Source organism: Chenopodium album, chromosome 5 (genome assembly GCF_948465745.1).
Source record: "Chenopodium album chromosome 5, dcCheAlbu1.1, whole genome shotgun sequence".
In the NCBI taxonomy this organism is placed as follows: Eukaryota; Viridiplantae; Streptophyta; class Magnoliopsida; order Caryophyllales; family Amaranthaceae; genus Chenopodium; species Chenopodium album.
Genome location: NC_137838.1, coordinates 68,484,999 through 68,506,147, shown reverse-complemented (window position 1 = coordinate 68,506,147; position 21,149 = coordinate 68,484,999). Strand labels below are relative to the sequence as shown.

At 35.1% G+C, this 21,149-nt stretch overlaps 1 protein-coding gene and 3 pseudogenes across 5 annotated transcripts; 1 reads left to right on the top strand and 3 right to left on the bottom strand.

Moving 5' to 3' along the window:
• Positions 1 to 1,195: 1,195 nt before the first annotated feature.
• Positions 1,196 to 2,480, top strand: LOC145630911 (uncharacterized; annotated as a pseudogene).
• Positions 2,481 to 3,803: 1,323 nt separating this feature from the next.
• On the bottom strand, positions 3,804 to 8,510 carry LOC145630910 (uncharacterized; annotated as a pseudogene). Its single transcript, XR_014112305.1, has 9 exons — positions 7,900 to 8,510; positions 7,476 to 7,681; positions 6,930 to 7,374; positions 6,630 to 6,837; positions 5,587 to 5,766; positions 5,348 to 5,494; positions 5,197 to 5,263; positions 4,338 to 4,451; positions 3,804 to 4,172 (listed from the first exon to the last, which is right to left on the bottom strand). The product of XR_014112305.1 is annotated as an uncharacterized LOC145630910 (transcript).
• Positions 8,511 to 9,505: 995 nt separating this feature from the next.
• On the bottom strand, positions 9,506 to 10,715 carry LOC145630909 (uncharacterized). Its single transcript, XM_081683035.1, has one exon. It carries the CDS (start codon positions 10,644 to 10,646, stop codon positions 9,690 to 9,692), a length of 957 nt encoding a protein of 318 aa, XP_081539161.1. The 5' UTR covers positions 10,647 to 10,715; the 3' UTR covers positions 9,506 to 9,689.
• A 1,415-nt stretch (positions 10,716 to 12,130) lies between these two features.
• Positions 12,131 to 19,988, bottom strand: LOC145632193 (pentatricopeptide repeat-containing protein At2g21090 pseudogene; annotated as a pseudogene). 3 transcript variants are annotated; one of them, XR_014112518.1, is made up of 2 exons: positions 19,812 to 19,988; positions 12,131 to 13,932 (listed from the first exon to the last, which is right to left on the bottom strand). The product of XR_014112518.1 is annotated as a pentatricopeptide repeat-containing protein At2g21090 pseudogene, transcript variant X1 (transcript). The 3 variants fall into 3 exon arrangements; XR_014112519.1 differs by having other exon boundaries at positions 12,131 to 13,916; XR_014112520.1 differs by lacking the exon at positions 19,812 to 19,988 and adding an exon at positions 14,452 to 19,677 and having other exon boundaries at positions 12,131 to 13,916.
• Positions 19,989 to 21,149: the final 1,161 nt, after the last annotated feature.

Genomic DNA, 21,149 nt, shown 5'->3' with positions numbered 1-21,149 from the left:
TGTCCTACCACATCCAACTGCTAGTCAAAACTTTTGGGTCTAATCATAGTTGGTGCACCAACTAAAGCAGGGAAAGACAAAAATAGTCATAAATAATGGTATGAAAGTATGATAAAGAAACTTATGCCTATATTTAAATCAAATCAAATTAATAACTAGAAGCCTATAACTACTCAATTTTAGTAATTAACAATTAATCTGTCCAAGTGATTAGATAAGATCATGATACCTTGTTGTATCATAAAATAATAATTGATACAGATTAATAGAGTAGAAACAGAGATTGCTTGGATTCGGATTAGTTAGACAAGAGTTAAGTCGGTAGGAGACACCGTAGCCACATATATATAATACCGTGATTGATGCCATCTTACTAGCTTTATTTCATTCAAGGGGTTGTTCAACAATCAAGACTATGATTGACGACTACGTAGCATACTGGTATTCGAGGTGTGATATACATAAATACATAATGCTATTCACGTAACCAAATATCCTAGTGGCTAGTGTCACATTTGGATAAGGGTTCTTATGAATCTTATCTGTGGCCTCAACTCAGTTGGTAGTAACAATGCATTGGCCTTCCACATCCTTGATTATAGGATCAAATTTTATCCTGCGAAGGAGAGGGAGTATGGTTAGATTGAAATTTAGGTGGTTTGGTCATATTGTAACGAAAAGGTCGAAAACTAATATGGATTATATATGGATTGTTAGCTTAACACTAATTTAATGTATATTCTGAATCTGTTCAGAATTATTTGATGAGTAAATGTTAAAAAATTTTGAAAAAACTACGGAGTAATACATAAGATCTTTTGATTTTGATTTGGTTTATTGATTACTTAGCAAGGGCTAACCCATAAAAGCGACAAACAACAAAGAAGAAACCCAACTAACACAACAAAAAGACAGGTGGATCAACACTAGGAAATATCCTTGGATCATATTACTCCACCAATAATACATAATTACAGCTTATAAGTCCTCTTTTTCAAGCATTAAATAGTATTAATTAACACGATCCAATAAGTTGATCAAAATAATGAATAATAAGACTCATTCCCAAATTAACTAAGCTTTCAGACTCCTTTTTTAATCCTTGATGTACTGGAAAAAACTAGTTCCGAACTAACAAATTTACATATATATATATGTTATTTAACCCTGTACTAGTCTACGACAAACGCAGACAGAAGAAGAGGGACAAGAACTTTATTCATAAAAAGGGAGAGAGGCAGAGGGTGAGGAAGAAGGTCAGGATCACCATTCGCAGGTTCGCCGATCTACTATTTGATCATTAACAAATGGGTGGTCATATCTCAAGGCAGATTGAGAAGCGGAAATCATTATCAACAGAGAAGAAAACATTAGTTGAATTGAATGAAAGTTGTGGGTGTGATTATCCAGGATGTGACTACCTTCCTTCTGATAGGAAAAACTGGATGGCAGGCCTTGAACTCGAAAAGCTTACGATCAACAACATCGTATGGCCTGGTACTCATGACTCTGCCACCAACAAGATAGGTATACCCTTCATCTCTCGCCCCTTTGCTCAATGCCAATCCTTGTCTATCTACGAGCAGCTCGTGAAAGGCACTCGTCTCCTTGACATCCGAGTTCAGGAAGATCGTCGAGTTTGTCATGGCATCCTCAAGACATACAGTGTTGATGTTGTCTTAGATGAGGTCAACAAGTTCTTATTAGAGACTCAATCTGAGATTATTATCCTTGAGATCAAGACAGAATTCGGACATGATGATCCCCTTGAATTCGACAAGTTTCTCATGGAGAAACTTGGAGATTATCTAATCCACCAGGATGATCATGTCTTTGGTAAGACTGTTTCTGAAGTGCTGCCTAAACAAGTCATCTTTGTGTGGAAACCAAGGAAATCCCCTGCTCCAAAGAAAGGCGATCCGCTTTGGAGTTCAGGATATCTAAAGGATAATTGGATTGATACAGACTTACCATCCACGAAATTCGAGAGCAATTTAAAGCATTTGGCTGATTAACATCCTGTGTCATCTAGGAAGTATTTCTACAGGGTGGAGAATACTGTAACACCTCAGGCCGATAACCCGATTTTGTGTGTGAAACCTGTAACTGATAGGATTCATGGTATGCAAGGCTGTTTATAAAGCAGTGCTTTGAAAGAAATATAGCTAATCGGTTGCAGGTTTTCTCAACTGATTTTATTGATGATGATTTTGTGGATGCTTGTGTTGCACTTACTCATGCAAGGATTGAAGGCACAACATAGATTTTAAAGACATTCAATTTTAATACCATTGCTTTCTGTCAGATATTATTTTCTGTCCTTTGTTTGAATGTATTTATTTGTAAATTGTGGGGTGATATGATTATTTGGATATAGAATTTATTATTTTCTGTGGGAGTAGTTATTTGGGAGAGTTTTTTGGAGTATATATTCCCTGAAATGTTGTTCTTTTCTTCATCAATGTAACTTAATTATGGTAGTACAGGTGCTTTTATTTTCTGGTATTCCTGATTTATTGGAAGTTAGAATTTCCAGCTAGCCTCATAGCTCCACTTGTTCATATGTGGCTCTTTTTGAAGCCTTGGACTTTTTCTTTTCTAACATTTCATAAAATAAAACAGTTGATTTTAATTTGTAACAATCCTGTAAAAGTTATAACTAGTAATTACTCTGTGATAAATTATGCATTGATGTTTAAAACCCACAAAATGATATTGATATGCTTCCAATTGGGTTAAAAAGTAGACTTTTAGAGCTTTCCAACGATATATTATTTGTCTTAATCCAACTTTTGGATCAAAAGTTATGATAAAAACAAAAAACGCAAAAAAACTGGAAAATTCTATGAATGGAAACGCCTAGAATTTTCGAATCTCCCTAGTGTTTTTAAAAAATTAGGCGTTTTCCACCTCCCCCCCCCCCCCCAAAAAAAAAAAAAAAAAAAAAAAAAAAAAAAAAAAAAAAAATTCTGGCAATGTGTCCGATGACATTGCTCTCGGTTGGTGGTGGTTTGTTGGGAGGAGAGAATGTTAGATTGAATTAGAGGCTAAAAAAGAAAAAACATAGAATACACGAGAGCGTATGTTTGTATTCATATTTAAATGCGGGCGTTACCTAATAAAATTAGGGCGCCATTTAGAAATCGCCTAAAAGAAAATACCTTTAAAAGATCAACTTATTTTGAGTTAATTGAAAAGTTGGGTTTTTTTAGCTAATCACCTAAAGGTTAGCTTATTCTTGACAAATTTTCTTTTAAGGTTAGCTTATTTTTGACAAATTTTCCTTTAAATTTCAAATTAAAGCTATGTACAACTTCTAAAAATCTGCATTTGTAATTGTGACATCATCAACTTTTTTTTTCTTCCAAATTTAAGGAGTTAAAGAACTTTGTAAGTATAGTAGGACCATCGAACACGGTAGATGTTGATTGAGCAACCACTCCAACAAAATTATGCTCAAGGAATCAGTCATTCCCCTTATTTAAGATATTTGTTAATTTCTCGTAAAAAAAAATTGTTAATTGAGCACGATCAAAAAACACTGTATACTTAAACTCACAATTAGCTTCCAAATCAAGCGCTTATGTTTCTCTCTCAATTATTACATAACAGTTTGGCAAATTTTTTAATTAACTTTCGACTTTAAAAGTCGATATGTTGAGCATGCATCGTTGGATGCCCAGAGCTGCCCATGGCCGAGCACCGTACACTACGAGCTAACTGTGGCCACATCTTTTTAGTGTATAATCATCTATTTTTGTAAACCGTAGAGTCCCTACATTCAAGAAGATACTCTTCAGGTCTTTTTCAGGGTATGGACCAAAATCCACTAAATTCCAGTAACATACAAGGTTACAAGCTTACAACAAAGGGGAAATAATTTACCCAAATTGAAAATAAAACAGGAATCATGTACGTAGTATAGAACTTTCTAATCTCTTTTTTCACCTCTCCTATAAATCTAAAAATAACAACCATATCCCATCAAGCAGAAAACAATTACCATTTATCACGGAACAAAGGAAACTCTTCATAGCCCAAGTAACGTAATCAGGGTCATAGCTTCATAAGCTGTTCCAATTTCTGAAGGTCGCCACCGGCTCGAGGTTTGAGCATATGTTCAAACATGGAATCAAGCCATATCATGATTCATAATATACCTCCCTCATGCTCTGTAAAGGTTTATTTAATACCAGTCAACTGCAACATACCAGAAAAGGGAGGGGAAAAAAAATAACTCACAATGGCCAATCATTTACGCAGAACAATACATTACCTAATAGGCAACAAAATAAAAGAGCACAGCTTTGCACTTCTAGGTATGTTTTAACACTAACCATAGGCCATAACTGACATCATCCTCAATGCAAAGGGTTAGACACGAGCCTTCTTCCTGCAAAATTTGTGTTTCAAAAATTCTTCCAATTGTTGAAACACAGTTGTAAATATTCCTGCAACAAAATCCATATGAAGCAAAAGCATGAGTAGGCATACTTCATTACTTCCTACAAATTTATATTCACAAGCATGTATGTAATTTCTTCACGAATCCTCAAAACTTGTTACCGACACAGGAATAGGTTATACACAAAAGGCTCAAGCTTTCTTGTTGCTAGTGGGGATCGGGGATGCTATGCCATGAACTTGTTAATATACAATTGTACATTCATATAAAGGTATACATAAATTATTGGTATTCCCTCAAGTTATGACTTTGTATGAAATCAGTCACATGTGTAACATCATCCAGTCTCTGAACTCTTCATTACTTGACAATATACGTTAGAGGAATTCAGAGGGAACACCAGTTTCTGTACAAAATGATAAAATATGCACCATTCTTTATAAATAAATGGAATTTTGAAAATTTTACTGTCAAGGTAGAATGAGAAGAAAAGTGTCAAGGGTCACAAGACTCACAACATATGTAATTATGTACAGAAGGTCAACAGTACAAGTGGTGAGAGAGCCATTATCAACGATTGATCACATCACAAAACTCATATGTACGGTTTCAAATTAAGATAGAAATCTTTGAAAATGAAAGACCTAAAATGAGGAAAGTTGCTTAATAAGCAAAACATAGAAAAACAAAAAAATTACATAAAAAAAAAAAAAAAAAAATTGAAAAGCAAGTTCTCAAGGAAGAATTTTAATAGGGAATGATCTAAAAAAGATGAACAAGGAAGCTACTACCTGTGAGTGTATTATCTCCCGGCTTTAATGATGCTTTCACCAGGAGTGTACGGATCTGCTGGAAGACCTTGTGACAAAAAAATAAATTACTTGTATATTATAAGTGTCAGTTCTGAAAAATCCATAAGCATTTCTGAAGTTCAAGTCATACCAAGACGCGAAAAGATAAGTTTACTGGACTATTTGAACAATTTGCACTCCTCGATATTTCAGCCACACGCAAGCAAGTAGAAGCCTCGTCAAGATTTTTGACATCAGTCTTCAACATAGTGTCACAATGATCATTTGTTGCACTTACCTAAGCATAGAGAAGTGTCAACATTAAAGTGCAGTTTGACATTGACACAATGGAAAAAAGTAAATAGACACAATGGTAATGCATAAACTCACTTCAACAGTAAATGATGAATCATTGCATTTGCAGGATACACCAAAGTAGCTGAAAAAGGATTCCACAGACTGCAAAACATCAAAGGATGAATCATTGCATTTGCAGGATACACCAAAGTAGCTGAAAAAGGATTCCACAGACTGCAAAACATCAAAGGCACTGGTTTGGTGCTGGAGACCCTAAAAATTCCAGAAAACTCTAAATCAGATGTGTAGACTGGCAGTACCAAAACACCTTATGAAAAGGGAACAACCAGCTTCCTGGGGGAAAAATGGGTGTGACACCAAAAAAAAGTTACTCCCTAATTTCCTACCAATGTCCAAAGAATATAGAATACACTGCTTAAAATAAATTAGATAATAGAATAGCTTAACATCACATCACCATAAATAAATAATCTGAGATTACAGTGTATTTCCATATGGCAACCATAAAACATAAGCAGATATAATGTAAATTGTAATCTACTGAGATGCATTCCTGATTAAAAATCTTTTTATCAGAAGTTAAACACTCATTTTAGTTCCAGTAAGAAAGAATTCATTTACCATAGTACTTAACCAAAATAAATAGAGTGTTTGGAAAATTGGAAGTAAATAAGAGAAGATTCAGACATGACGAAAGAGTACATCTGAACTTCCGAAGATGATAATAGACATGTGCAAACCATAACCATTGAATAGGAAGAACAACATTAGTAATATTCCTATGTAAACAGAGTAGGTTAGGTAAATAAATAAATAAACAATGATCCCTTAGAAAGATGTAAACAATCCATAAACCTTGGGTTTCATAAGTAGCTTAGATATTCTAATCACCCAAACCAACCAGACATCTTGATACCGAAGCTAATAAGAATCATTGAATAATGAAAGGGAGTATTTGTTTGCTTCCTTAAGTAAGGTCATGTAGAAAAATACCTTCCAATATCTGCTAGCAATTTAATAAAAAATAGAATGATTTTAATGGGAAAAAATGTACAACTCCTATACTTATTACTCAAAAACTTTCAAAGACCAAACAACAGAGTCATGAGGCATACCTCGAGCATGAAGGATGGACTACTATTACCCCTCACATGAGAGGAAACCAAAATTTTGGCTGGAGGCATGAAAGACCAAGCAAGTCCCCATCGAGAAGTCTGACCCTGGACAAATTCAGTAGTTTTCACAATGGTGACTCCCACTTCCCGGAGCTTTGACATCAGAAACTTAAGGTTTGACTTTTTCCCAAGCATTGAAGTGTACCACCTGCAAGCAAATGTGGATCAGACAACATTCACAAAATCACCACCTGAAAACATTAATCATGATGAAACTAACCCATAGAAAAATTTCTGTACCGAAATGATTGCTTTAGCGCGACACTATCTTCAATAATGCGACTGACAAAAGCCCCCTCTCCGCCAGGGACCATCTCTTTTGGCGTCCCACCACACGAAGTTTTTGGATTCAGTCCTGCTTCCTCCATGCTTTCAAAGAATGGAGGGTTGCACATACAAAAATCAAATTTTTCTCCTTCTTTAACTACACCAAGAAGGATAGGTGGCCCATGATAACCTTTGTCTATTTTGGGTTCATCAAGATCTCTCGTTTCATGTTTGGTCAAATCATCAACATCTTCCTTCTCTTGGCAATCACCACTTGTCTTATTACCATCTAAATGTAAGGTTTCACAATCATTGGCAGGTCCAGCAACCTCAACCCTTCTAATTTCAATCAGTTCCGATATATGTGGATTACTTTTAACATTTTTCTCCGCCCACTCTAAGGCTACATCAGTTACATCTACACTCGAATACAGTAAATTTCAAATTAGACATATGCATACTAATATTTCAACAAGAAAAGACTTAAACAGGTTAATTGCTGGATACTAAAAAGACTACCTGAGCCAACAAAACTCCAACCTAAAAGAGATGCACCAAGAAGAGGGTAAATACAATTTGCCCCAGTTCCAATATCAAAGCCTCTTACTTTAGCTCCATCAACATTGTTTTTCTCAATAAAATCAGATGCTAAAAGATCCTCAATCCAATGTATGTAATTTGACCTATTGGGAACAGTTGGGCACAACTGCCCATCAGGAATCCACCTAAAATACCATCATTTATCCCAAATCAAATCCAGGCACATAGTAATTCAATCAAACATGACAAATTTAAGCAATTTGTAAGATAATCACAACAACCCAGAAACCAAATTCACAAGGCAAGGTAATAAAATTCAAGCATTTGAAGAAAAACCCAGAAACAAATTACATATATGAAAGTCTACATAATGAAGAATAAGGAGATGAAATAAAGAAAGTACCAATTGAGAGAGTGGTCATGGAGAAGGAGGACGCGGGTGAGTTCACGAGTTGCATTGAAATCAGTCCAATCAATTCTGGGTCGACCGTCACGAGTGTAGAAAACGAAGGAAGAAAACGAGGGATAAAGAAAAGCGAGGAGAGAAAAATCAGGAGGATTATCAGCATATCTGTTACAAGGATGAATTCTCCGCTGCCACCACCACCACCGCCACCGCGTTTCCTCTTCTTGCTCCCCATCTGAACTGAACTGAGCCGAGCAGAAATGAATATTTTATAAGAGAGGAAAATTAGGAGCTGAACTGAACTGAACTGATTAGAGCTGAACTGAACTAATTGAAGCTGAAATAAACAAAAATTAAGTAAATGTGAACAGGCCCTAAAACACTAGTAACAAAGTAACTTCAACAGTTCAGCTACACAGTGTGGCCAGTCACATATAAAAATTTGTATTTTGTGGTTACCGTTAAAAAATAAATCAATAAAAAAAATTAAAAAAAAAAAAACACTTATATGGTAGCTTCAACAAATAAGGAATATATAGAGTATGGAACATAACTACTTAACTAGTGTGAAGCTTGAAACATGAGAGTGTATTTTGATTTAACTCGTAATTCACCCACATATTTATCGTGAGTTTCATGTGACAAGAAAATTTTAATTTTACAGCTTACAAGGTGTTTCAGTAAAATATGAGCTAATCGGGCCTCGAAGGGGTGCCTGAGAACCTCGAATTTGGGCCTTAAATGGACCTGCAAAATAAACCCCGAGCCCCGGGGCGGAGCCTCTGACGCCCACGTTAGTAGCCAAACAATGCTTGAGAGGAGTTTAGGAGAGAGAGTGGAGGAGTATGGTCATCTTAGATGATAAGAGTGACCTCTTTACCTTTGGCCACTTGAGGGGTATATGTAGTTATGGGCAATTATGGGCCATATTAGTGCATTTGGCTAAATTAGAGCCTCTAAGTACAAATTTTTACCTACACTCTACGGCAGGGAACACTGCCTGCACCCCCCTCCGCGCGTGCCCCGCCCCCGCCCCTTTTCATTTATGAATTTTCTATAAATTTTTTGTAATATGTTCATTTCTGTATTGGTAAATGTGCATTTATTTTCTATTCAAATTAATATATTTTATGAATTGGATTTTAAGAATATTTTATCAACAAAAATGAGAGCAAATTTATTTATATGGATTGTTGCGTTTCCATTCATAGAATTTTCCAGTTTTTTTGCGTTTTTTGTTTTTATCAAACTTTGATCCAAAAGTTGGATTAAGATAAATAATATATCGTTGGAAAGCTCTAAAAGTCTACTTTTTAACCCAATTGGAAACATATCAATATCATTTTGTGGGTTTTAAACATCAATGCATAATTTATCACAGAGTAATTACTAGTTATAACCTTTATAGGATTGTTACAAATTAAAATCAACTGTTTTATTTTATGATGTTAGAAAAGAAAAAGTCCAAGGCTTCAAAAAGAGCCACATATGAACAAGTGGAGCTATGAGGCTAGCTGGAAATTCTAACTTCCAATAAATCAGGAATACCATAAAATAAAAGCACCTGTACTACCATAATTAAGTTACATTGATGAAGAAAAGAACAACATTTTAGGGAATATACACTCCAAAAAACTCTCCCAAATAACTATTCCCACGGAAAATAACAAATTCTATATCCAAATAATCATATCACCCCACAATTTACAGATAAATACATTCAAACAAAGGACAGAGAATAATATCTGACAGAAAGCAATGGTATTAAAATTGAATGTCTTTAAAATCTATGCTGTGCCTTCAATCCTTGCATGAGTAAGTGCAACACAAGCATCCACAAAATCAGCATCAATAAAATCAGTTGAGAAAACCTGCAACCGATTAGCTATATTTCTTTCAAAGCACTGCTTTATAAACAGCCTTGCATACCCATGAATCCTATCAGTTACAGGTTTCACACACAAAATCGGGTTATCGGCCTGAGGTGTTACAGTATTCTCCACCCTATAGAAATACTTCCTAGATGACACAGGATGTTGATCGGCCAAATGCTTTAAATTGCTCTCGAATTTCGTGGATGGTAAGTCTGTATCAATCCAATTATCCTTCAGATATCCTGAACTCCAAAGCGGATCGCCTTTCTTTGGAGCAGGGGATTTCCTTGGTTTCCACACACAAATGACTCGTTTAGGCAGCACTTCAGAAACAGTCTTACCAAAGACATGATCATCCTGGTGGATTAGATAATCTCCAAGTTTCTCCACGAGAAACTTGTCGAATTCAGGGGGATCATCATGTCCGAATTCTGTCCTGATCTCAAGGATAATAATCTCAGATTGAGTCTCTGATAAGAACTTGTTGACCTCATCTAAGACAACATCAACACTGTATGTCTTGAGGATGCCATGACAAACTCGACGATCTTCCTGAACTCGGATGTCAAGGAGACGAGTGCCTTTCACGAGCTGCTCGTAGATAGACAAGGATTGGCATTGAGCAAAGGGGCGAGAGATGAAGGGTATACCTATCTTGTTGGTGGCAGAGTCATGAGTACCAGGCCATACGATGTTGTTGATCGTAAGCTTTTCGAGATCGAGGACTGCCATCCAGTTTTTCCTATCAGAAGGAAGGTAGTCACATCCTGGATAATCACACCCACAACTTTCATTCAATTCAACTAATGTTTTCTTCTCTGTTGATAATGATTTCCGCTTCTCAGTCTGCCTTGAGATATGACCACCCATTTGTTAATGATCAAAGAGTAGATCGGCAAACCTGCGAATGGTGATCCTGACCTTCTTCCTCACCCTCTGCCTCTCTATGAATAAAGTTCTTGTCCCTCTTCTTCTATCTGCATTTGTCGTAGACTAGTACAGGTTAGATAACATATATATATATGTAAATTTGTTAATTCGGAATTAGTTTTTTCCAGTACAGCAAGGATTAAAAAAGGAGTCTGAAAGCTTAGTTAATTTGGGAATGAGTCTTATTATTCATTATTTTGATCAACTGTTTGGAACGTGTTAATTAATACTATTAAATGCTTGAAAAAGAGGACTTATACGCTGTAATTATGTATTATTGGTAGAGTAATATGATCCAAGGATATTTCCTAGTGTTGATCCACCTGTCTTTTTGTTGTGTTAGTTAGGTTTCTTCTTTGTTGTTTGTCGCTTTTATGGATTAGCCTTCCTAAGTAATCAATAAACCAAATCAAAATCAAAAGATCTTATTTATTACTCCGTAGTTTTTTCAAAAATTTTTGACATTTACTCATCAAATAATTCTGAACAGATTCAGAATATACATTAAATTAGTGTTAAGCTAACAATCCATATATAATCCATATTAGTTTTCGACCTTTTCGTTACAATATGACCAAACCACCTAAATTTCAATCTAACCATACTCCCTCTCCTTCCCAGGATAAAATTTGATCCTATAATTAGGGATGTGGAAGGCCAATGCATTGTTACTACCAACTGAGTTGAGGTTGAGGCCACATATAAGATTCATAAGAACCCTTATCCAAATGTGACACTGGCCACTAGGATATTTGGATACGTGAATAGCATTATGTATTTATGTCTATCACACCTCGAATACCAGTATGCTACGTAGTCGTCAATCATAGTCTTGATTGTTGAACAAGACCCTTGAATGAAATAAAGCTAGTAAGATGGCATCAATCACGGTATTATATATATGTGGCTACGGTGTCTCCTACCGACTTAACTCTTGTCTAACTAATCCGAATCCAAGCAATCTCTGTTTCTACTCTATTAATCTGTATTTCAGAACATCAATTATTCTTTTATGATGCAGCAAGGTATCATGATCTTATCTAATCACTTGGACAGATTAATTGTGAATTACTAAAATTGAGTAATTATTGGCTTCTAGTTATTAATTTGATTTGATTCAAATATAGGCATAAGTTTCTTTAACATACTTTCATACCATTATTTATAACTATCTTTGTCCTTCCCTGCTTTAGTTTGGTGCACCAACTATGATTAGACCCAAAAGTTTTGACTAGCAGTTGGATGTGGTAGGACATTAGAACATAAATCATGTTCAATTAAATATCATAGATGATATCAGTCAGCTCAAGAATTCAATGAAGAACAAATTTATCCATTAAAATTTTAACAAATCAGGTTAAACCTGGATCATATGCGATCATATGCAACCCTGATTGCAGTGAAACACAAGTATTCAAGATATATGCAAGTTGTATTCGTCGTTGTCAAAAATAAATAAAAAATATAAAAACGCAAGCTGTATTCTAAAATACAAGTATAGTTCTACTATACCTTATCTTGCAACAGATGAAAAGCTGAAGCCAAAATTGGTTCTAACATGGAACTATAAACTATCGTGCACTAAGAGGATGAACCTTGTTAGTTTCAACCCAACTACTAGCTTGCTCTTTTTTGGCACATCTTTGATCCATGAGCTGCCTCATCCATTCCACCCTCTCCCACTCCCCAGATGCAGCATGTATGCTTGAAAGCAATAAATATGGGGCATAAGAATGTGGGTCTTGTTTGATAAGATGTTCTGCTGCTCGCTTTCCTAGCTCAACATTCTCCTGAATTCGACAGACACCAATCACGGAATTCCATATCCTATCATCATCTTTACATGGCATCTTTTCCAATTGTTTCATCAGCTCATCAAAGCGTCCAGCTCTACCCAAAAGGTCAACTAGGCATGCATAATGCTCCGTGTCAGGAGAAATTTCATGATCATCCGTCATGGACTCGAAGATAGCAAGCCCCTGATCTACAAGACCCGAATGACTACATGCACTCAGAATGACTACAAGAGTTACTCTATTTGGTCTTACGCCATAAAGAATCATCTCATCAAACGCTTTGATTGCCTCCTCGCCCTAACCATGTTGTGCCAGGGCACCTATAATGGGGTTCCATGACATAACATCTTCCTTAATACCCATCAGGCGAAAAACTTGTTGGCTAAGCTTTAGACTTCCACATTTAGAATACATATCAATGATAGAGCTGACAACCACGGTATTAGGTCTAAAACAAGTTCGTATCATATAAGCATGGATTTGCTTACCGTGCTTCAATGAAGCAAGGATAGCACAAGCATTAAGCGCGCTACTGAAAGTGAATTGATCAGGTTTAATGCGAGAGATCGTCATTTTGTGAAACAACTTCAGAGCAGCATGTCCAAAGTTATTCCGAGCATAGCCAGAAACCATAGCAGTCCACGAAACAGGATTCTTTGCAGGCATCGCCTTAAACAATTTTCGGGCTGATTTCATATCACCCAACTTACAATACCCTGAAATCAATACAGTCCAAGCTGGAATATCCCTAACCTGCATCTCATCAAACAATCTCCTTGCATCACTCATCAATCCACATTTAGCATAAGCATCTACAATCGAGCTCGAAAGAACCAAATTAGGAAGAAACCCAACAACCAAAACTTGACAATGTGCTTGCCTAGTTAACACCACATCCTTCAACTTGATCCCAATGGTCAAAACACCAGCAAAACTAAACTCATTATACCCAATAGACTCCCTTCTAAACTCCTTATTAAACCTCATAGCCTCACCATATTTCCCTTGTTGCGCATACCCAATCACCATCGTATTCCACGACACGACATCCCTTTCAGTCATCTTGTTAAAAATCCTCCTAGCAGCATCTAACATACCTAACTTAGCATACCCAGAAAGGGCATTATTCCAACTGTAAACATTTCTCACAAGCATTTTATCAAACACCTTGCGTCCATCAACTATAGTACTGGGACGTTTCATACCAGTAGCCATCATATGAACATGCACCCATCTTCCTCCTTTGCGCGACCTAGGTTTTGCGCATTGTCCTAAAATCAATATTAAAGTTTTTGAGTCTAATCGTATGCCTTTTCTGGATAAAATGCTGAGTGAATTAACGGCTTCTTTGAGTTTCCCTTGGTAACAGAGATCATATATACATCAATGTCTTCTACTTTCTTATACAATTATCCTGTGTAATAAGAGATCTAATTTTTAAACCATTAATAAACATTTACACATACAAATATGAACCCATTATTAGAAAATGATCATATATAGTGCAATATAAAAATGAACAATTATTAAAATTTAACAAAAACCCAGAATCGTTAGGCCCATGAACAGCTCCCACCCCATTTTCCATCCCCAAAGATTACTTTTTGCACGAAATCCTAAAATTTAACAAAATCCCAGAAAACCCCAGACATCAAATCAACTGTATATCATACGAAATCAATCAATTTTTGCTCAAATAATAAAAAAATATCTAATACCCACCCACCAAACGAAAATCCCAGAAATTCAACAAACCCTTAAAAACGAATGGGCATATAAACATACAAGAATTCAACAAAAACCCAGATCATTCAATTATAAACCATAAAAAACAGATCTTAAAACAAACTAATCACATTATAAAGATATGATTTTGAATATAATCGGGGATAATACAAAAAAAAACGAAACAATAAACAGAAATTAAGGAGATAGGATAAAAGGCTAACCTGGGAATAAATGTAGGATGAAGAAAGAGACGGGTTTAGAGAGAGGAGGAGAGAGAAAAAGGGGGAAAAAGAGTTGGATGTGGCTCACCACCCCAGTATAAGAAGGAAGGAAGGAGCAAGAAAGAGAAGCTGAAGCAAAACTCGCGTCTTTGTTAGTGAAATCTATAACCCTTAAAAGTCAAATTGGGTATGAAAATTTCTACCTTTTTCCTTTTCCTTTATGAATAGTGTGCACCCCATTTTACCCTTGAAATTTGCCTACACTTTGCACTTTTATGCTTTTCTTTTTTTTTTTTAATTTTTTTTTAGAAAAATTATACTTTTTCTCACACTTTTCCTCTCTCTGATCACTTTTCAATCTCTCTCTCCTCAGTTTTTTGTTTCGGTTCTTCTCTCTCCTCAAGGTGAGTTCATTGATTTTCCCTAAATTATCGAATTGTTATTTCTTGTAAAATTTTGATCTGAATTTTTACTTTTGATTTCCTGCTCGCTTTTTGCATCTCATTTGTGAATCAATTAATTGTTTCATATGACTTTTTTCGTTCTTTATCGATTGTAAATTTTCGGTTTTTTGGGTTGAATTTGTGACTTTTATTGTAAAATTGTGGTTTACGCGTGGGTAATTTTGGGGATTTTCATTGATTAATGTTCAAATTTCAGGTTTCAGTTCAATTTTACAAAATTAAATTCGGGAGTTTCTCTGTTAGATATATTGATGATGATAATGATGGCACCTCCGCCTGCTATTATGCCTCATCTTCCTCTTTCAATTTCCTCTTTCGAGGTCGTCAAGGTATACATATATTTCTCATTTCCCAGATTTTGGGTTTTTCATTTCTAATTTTTGTTTCTGCTTTCACCTTTAATCGTTAAATGTGAACCCTTTTATTGATTATATTGTTTTGATGATAACTTTGATGGGTTTGCTTTGATTTTGTTTTCAGTTTTGTTCATTTGATTTAATAGTGGTTTAGGTGTTTGTTAATTGCTTGGATCAAGGAATTATGGTTGGTTTGATTTTGTGTTAATACAATTTAAATATTTGGGATGGAATTGTGTGATAAGGAGGGTGGAGGAATTGTTATATGATTGATGAATGCATGGGTAATTACATAAATGAACATCCTTTCAAAAAATAAATCATTATTTTTATGAATCTTGCGTATACTTCTCAGTCCTCATATATAATGTCGGCCACCACCAGAATTGATTGATGTTAATTGGTTCAATAATTAGTTATTAATGACTTAATGTATGGCATTTAACATCTTAACTGACCACTTATTATGTGACAAGACTTGTATTATAGCAACTGGACTTGCCTGGTTTCCAACTAATTGATGTTAAGTTTGGGATTACAGTCTACTATACTAAAATTGCTAGAACTTTACCCACTTTCCACTTATTAAACCAAACCTTTATGATATATTTGTGGAATTTGTAGTTGGTACTTGTTCTTCCAGCACTCTTATATTCACAATTAAATGTGCCTCAATTTTTTGCAGGTACCGAGTTAACAGAACAAAAGGGAAATCTATTTATCATCTACGGATCAAATCTATATTCCATATCTACTGCTATATAACTATAGTTGTTGTACAGGAGCAAATGTAAGCAGCAGGCTTCGCTATCTTCTTATGTTTCTGCAAGTTCTTGGTATAGATTAGTATCCCAATAACTCATCTTTTCAGAATTAACAAGGAGTAGTTGGTACAACATGGTTTAGGCTTCTCACTTCTCAGAGTTGCATCTCCTTGGAGGATTTCTACCTGAAGTGGTCCAGAGCTGATCAATATGATTGAGCCTAACTGGTCGGGTCAATTTTCAGGTAGTGAGCTGGTCCACATAGCATTTTTTGAACATTTTGGTCCTCGGCTTGATTTTCTAGGGCTCTTTGGCTCACTGTTATTGCCCCTGAATTTATACCATCAATTTTCCTATTTAACAGCATAGCATTGATTTTTAAGTTTCTGCTGGTTGAAAGCAGGGGTATGAATGAGTCAGCAGATATCCAAAGACAGACTGATACTTTTCCAAATTTGGCAATACCGCAATAGTATAACACTGATTTTCTGGCATTGAATTTTTCGGGTCTTGAATTGTAACAAGTCTTGTTGTTTCAGTTTACTGGTAAAAATCAACCTTGTACAGATGTGAAATCAAGAACAACATTGTTAGTTTGTAGCATAAATTTGTACTCAATGTAGTCAAATAAAGCTTACTTTTTCACTTTGTTTCTCTTATTATATGTTTATGTTCTCTGATGTAATGGGACTTGATCACGATATTGATGTCGTTTGTGTACCATGGAATCACAGTTTAATCCAGATGAAATAGCTGCTGTTGTGAAGGGTTTCGAGGAGCCCGGTACTCTTGCACCGACTGGGTTGCACCTTAGTGGAGTTAAGTACATGATTATTAAAATGGGGTTGTTATTTGTGGAGAGAAGGTATTAAATGATACTGATTGATTTTGATGGTTTAATTTGAGTTTGAATTCTGTTTTTTCTGGTGTTATGTTTTTTTTTTCTTTGCTCGTACGTTGCATGTCACTTTTCATATGATCTAGAGGCATTCTTGGTAATAGAATCTGATACCTAAGGAATCATTAATGTTTAGAGGACCTGTTTTCTCTATTGAGATGCCACGGTATTAGTTTTGGTGAGCTTAAGCACAGAGTAGCATTTATCTTTGGCTGGAATGTGTTTGAACTCGATCTATTTTTGTAGAAGCATTGATACAATCTAATGCTTTTGCTATGAAACTGAACAGGATAGGGAAGAAAACTACAAGAGAAAAAGGGGGGAGGAAGAGAAGTCCCAAATTTTGCAAAATCATAAAATTAGCATTGAGAAAAGAAGAATTAGAGAGGAGGAGGCAGAGGTTGATAGGTGAGTAATATGGAAGGGGGAGGGAGGGAGGAAAGTTGAGAGATAGAGTGGAGGGAGGGAGGTGAGCAAGTAGAAGGAGACTTGCTAAAATTTATAACAATTTATGAGTGATTAGGGAAAAAAAAGTGACTATGCATAGGTTGCGAAGGATAAATAAATAGAGTATAATTTGACTCTACTACAATCAAGTACAAAGAGATCTAAAAAATACAATCCATTAAAAACTAATGTGAGAAAGAGAGAGGAAAATGGAGCAAATGAAGAGAGAGGGAGGAGGGGGAGGAGAGGATGCAACTCATATAATAATTCCACATTGTATACCAAGATTGGGTTTGTGACATGTATAGAATTGGATCCCAAGATTATACTATACTTCCACATTATTTTCTTAAACAAAGAAACCGAACATTATATTACATCAAGTGAAGAAAACTCACTGAGGAAAATCCTGTCTCTTGATCAAGAGCATTGCTGGTTTATTGCTGTGAATAGTGTCACAATTCATAAATTATTTTTAGTTCTCCTATTTATGTGATTATGATTTAAATTTGATGAAAATTGTGTTGGTAAATTGTTTTGTGTGTCAGGGTTTCAATAAAAGTTAACGAAGATTTAGTACTATGAGAGTGCATCGATGCTACTTATGAATACAGGTATAAATTCAAAACCCCATTCTTCACGGCTCTGTTAGCCTCTTTATTGTGCTTTATGTTAGCCCCGTTTGAACTGTTTGTTATTTGCTTGAATAATGCTAGAAGCACAAGTATCTTTTGAAATAAATGCTTCCATTGCTCTGTTATGGTTTTGTATAGATCAAAATATGAAATAATTCGTACAATATTTCAAAATCATGTCAATCTAAGAAAGGATTCAAGACAAGAAGGAAGTGATAAAAGGAGAGATTAGGAGGGGAGATAGTGGGAATTGACTTTATAATATTAACAAAACTAAAAACTATGAGAAAGAATAGTAAAAAGAAATTTGTTTTCAAAAATTGACAGTCTAAGCTTCAATGGCATTGTTTCTGGGTTTGTCAAGAGCTTCAAACTCATATTTTTAGGTAATTTCAGTTTCATAATTTTGTTGATTCCTAATTTTTGTCAATTTTTTATATTGTTATTTTTTCCCCAATTATATATTGCTAATTATTGCAGGAAAATCCGATATTATTGGTGGGTGTTAGTTGCAAATAGAGTGATGGTTGTGGGGTAAAGATGGATTTGGATGATTTCAGAATTGAGAAATATAGGGGTGGATATTTGGGGATTATAGAACTGCACTAAAGGTAGCATCTTTATTATGGAGATGAGCTTAGAGAGAGATAGAGGGTGGAACTGGGGAAGGATTGTGTAGTAATAATCAGAATCGAACAGGTACAAGAGGAGGAGAAGGCTTACGGTCAATTGTTTGAAGCTATTTAATGGTAAATCCTCAATTTTTTTTGGTTTTTCTTCTCCTCTATATTCCAATATCGTTATTTCTTGAATTGAGGCTTTCTTTGCCTTTCAATTTGGTCAGTTTTTAAGTTTCGTGAAGTCAAATTTAGGGTTCCTTTCTTTTGACTGTGCGAATATAATTTGATTTTTTGTTTCTCAAATTTTCATTTTAGTGTGAGCAACTTCTCGAAAGCATACTATTTAGGCTAATAATTATTTTCATGTCATTTTACTTTTATCAATCGCCTCACCCTTATTTCTATTAATTGCATCAGTTTGATTATAGTTTTTTCTGTGGTTATAGGTTTCATTCTCTGCATCACACTTACTTAATCACACTTACTTTCGAACAAACTACTCACTCTTCATGCCATTCTATGACTACATCTATGGAACAATAGACAAGTCGACGGATACTCTGTACGAAACTTCTCTTCAGAAGCCAGAGGATGTGCCACAGAAGCTGTGCATCTTATTCATCTGACAACACCAGAATCAGCCTACCAACTTAGGTTAGGATTTGCTGACCTTGCCTCGAACCCCCTGACATCCAAATGGTATATGTGGCTCATGTGATCTGTTAGTTCTCTCTCCTCCTCCTATACTTAGCACGAATACAAACCATATGCAAAATACACCGAAATTCATATTCAACAAGCCACAACCTCAACAAAACCTCCATTTTCTCATTGGAGCTTAATATCATCATAATAATGGCAACAAATACAATATTAAAATCGTGAAATTTATATGGAACAAGCCACAAACTGAAATTAATATCGAACCTCAAAAAAATCGAATTGGAAAATCAGTTCGTTTTTTTTTAAAAAAAAAAAAAGAAAAAAAACTCAGAAAATACAAAATCAAACATAAATATAGAACCACAAAATAACATCATAGGTCAAAAACAACAATATGAAGAAATTAATTTGAAATTAAAAACAAATTCACTGATTTAAAGCTAAAATAAAGGAAAATTAATCAAATAACGTAAAAATGACTAAATAAAGCGAAATTAAAAAAGATTTACTTACTTGATAGATCGTAGACGATAATGATAATGAATTTGATGAATAATCGAAGCTATTACACTATGATTTGAAAAAGTAGCATGAAATTTGAAGTAGAATTGAGAAATTAGGAGAGAGAAAATAAAGCATGAAAATGGAGGAGAGAGAAAGTTAAGGCTATAGTTTGTAAGTGAGAGAAAAAAACCAACCGTCAGATTTGATATGCTAGTGTTAGATTATAATCTACGGTCAAGATCTTAACCGTCAGATTTGATATGTTAGTGGTAATCTACGGTCAAGATCGTATGTTTCTAGTTTTCAGCTTAAGATTGGTTTTCACAAGATCCAACTCCTGTTAATATATTTTCTAATAAATAAGCAAGTATTGTATTAATCTGAACTAAAACAGCATACCCTAAATTTGTATTAATTTATAGAAATTTTTTTTTTTTAATTTTTTTTTTTATTCATCTTCAACTCATTAACTTTTTTCATCTTTCAAATGCTATTTCATCTAATTAAATCATCAAATACTACCTCCGTTAAGAGTTATTTGCAACATTTACCCAAAATGGGTGCTAACTATTATTTGCAACAATTTTATTTTTTTTCCTTTTTTGGTAACTTTTTGGCTGACAAAATGACCTTTCTACTCTAATTAAAAACTAATTAATTCCTAACTTTCTTTCTTATTCTAATTAGTTATCTCTCTAATCTACATATCTAATCTAATGACTTCCACCAAAATTAAAGATCTACATCCCTACTCTCATCAATTCATCAGAGCACTCATCTCCATCCTCACCTACCCTCATCAATATACCTTCAACCAATTCCATTTATAGGGTTGTTGAAGCCTTTAAATCTGGGAAACGTTCAAGATTTTGTCTCTCTCTCTCTCTCTCTCTCTCTCTCTCCTCCTCCTCCTCCCCATCCTCTTATAATCTGGTAAACATCTCTCTCCCTCTCTCCTGTTTTTCCAAACCCTAACTTCCTTGTGTTCAGATCTACTCTACTCTTTCATCAATTTACCAAAAATTAATCCCCCAAACGAGAAGAAACCTAATGATGATGTTATTGCGACCTACAAATGTCAGCGTTGAACTGGGAAGATGAAGTTAGTTTGAACGGAAATATACATGGAGAGGAAACGAAAGTTCGGTGGTGATGCGATGCTTGAACCACTACATTCCGATGAAGACGGTGAGGGCTCGAATGTGCCAGATCTGGGCAAAACCAAGGTTGGTTCGACTGTAAAAGGAATTGTTGCTGATGTTGTGAAGAACGAAGATGCTGACTCCCCTGTTCCGGTTGAACATTCTGAAAGGGTTGAAGAGGAGGCTGGAGATATGAACTTAGTCC

Bases quoted from the DNA above. Each gene is read 5' to 3' on its own strand.
- LOC145630909 (XM_081683035.1), bottom strand. From the start codon at position 10,646: ATGGGTGGTCATATCTCAAGGCAGACTGAGAAGCGGAAATCATTATCA.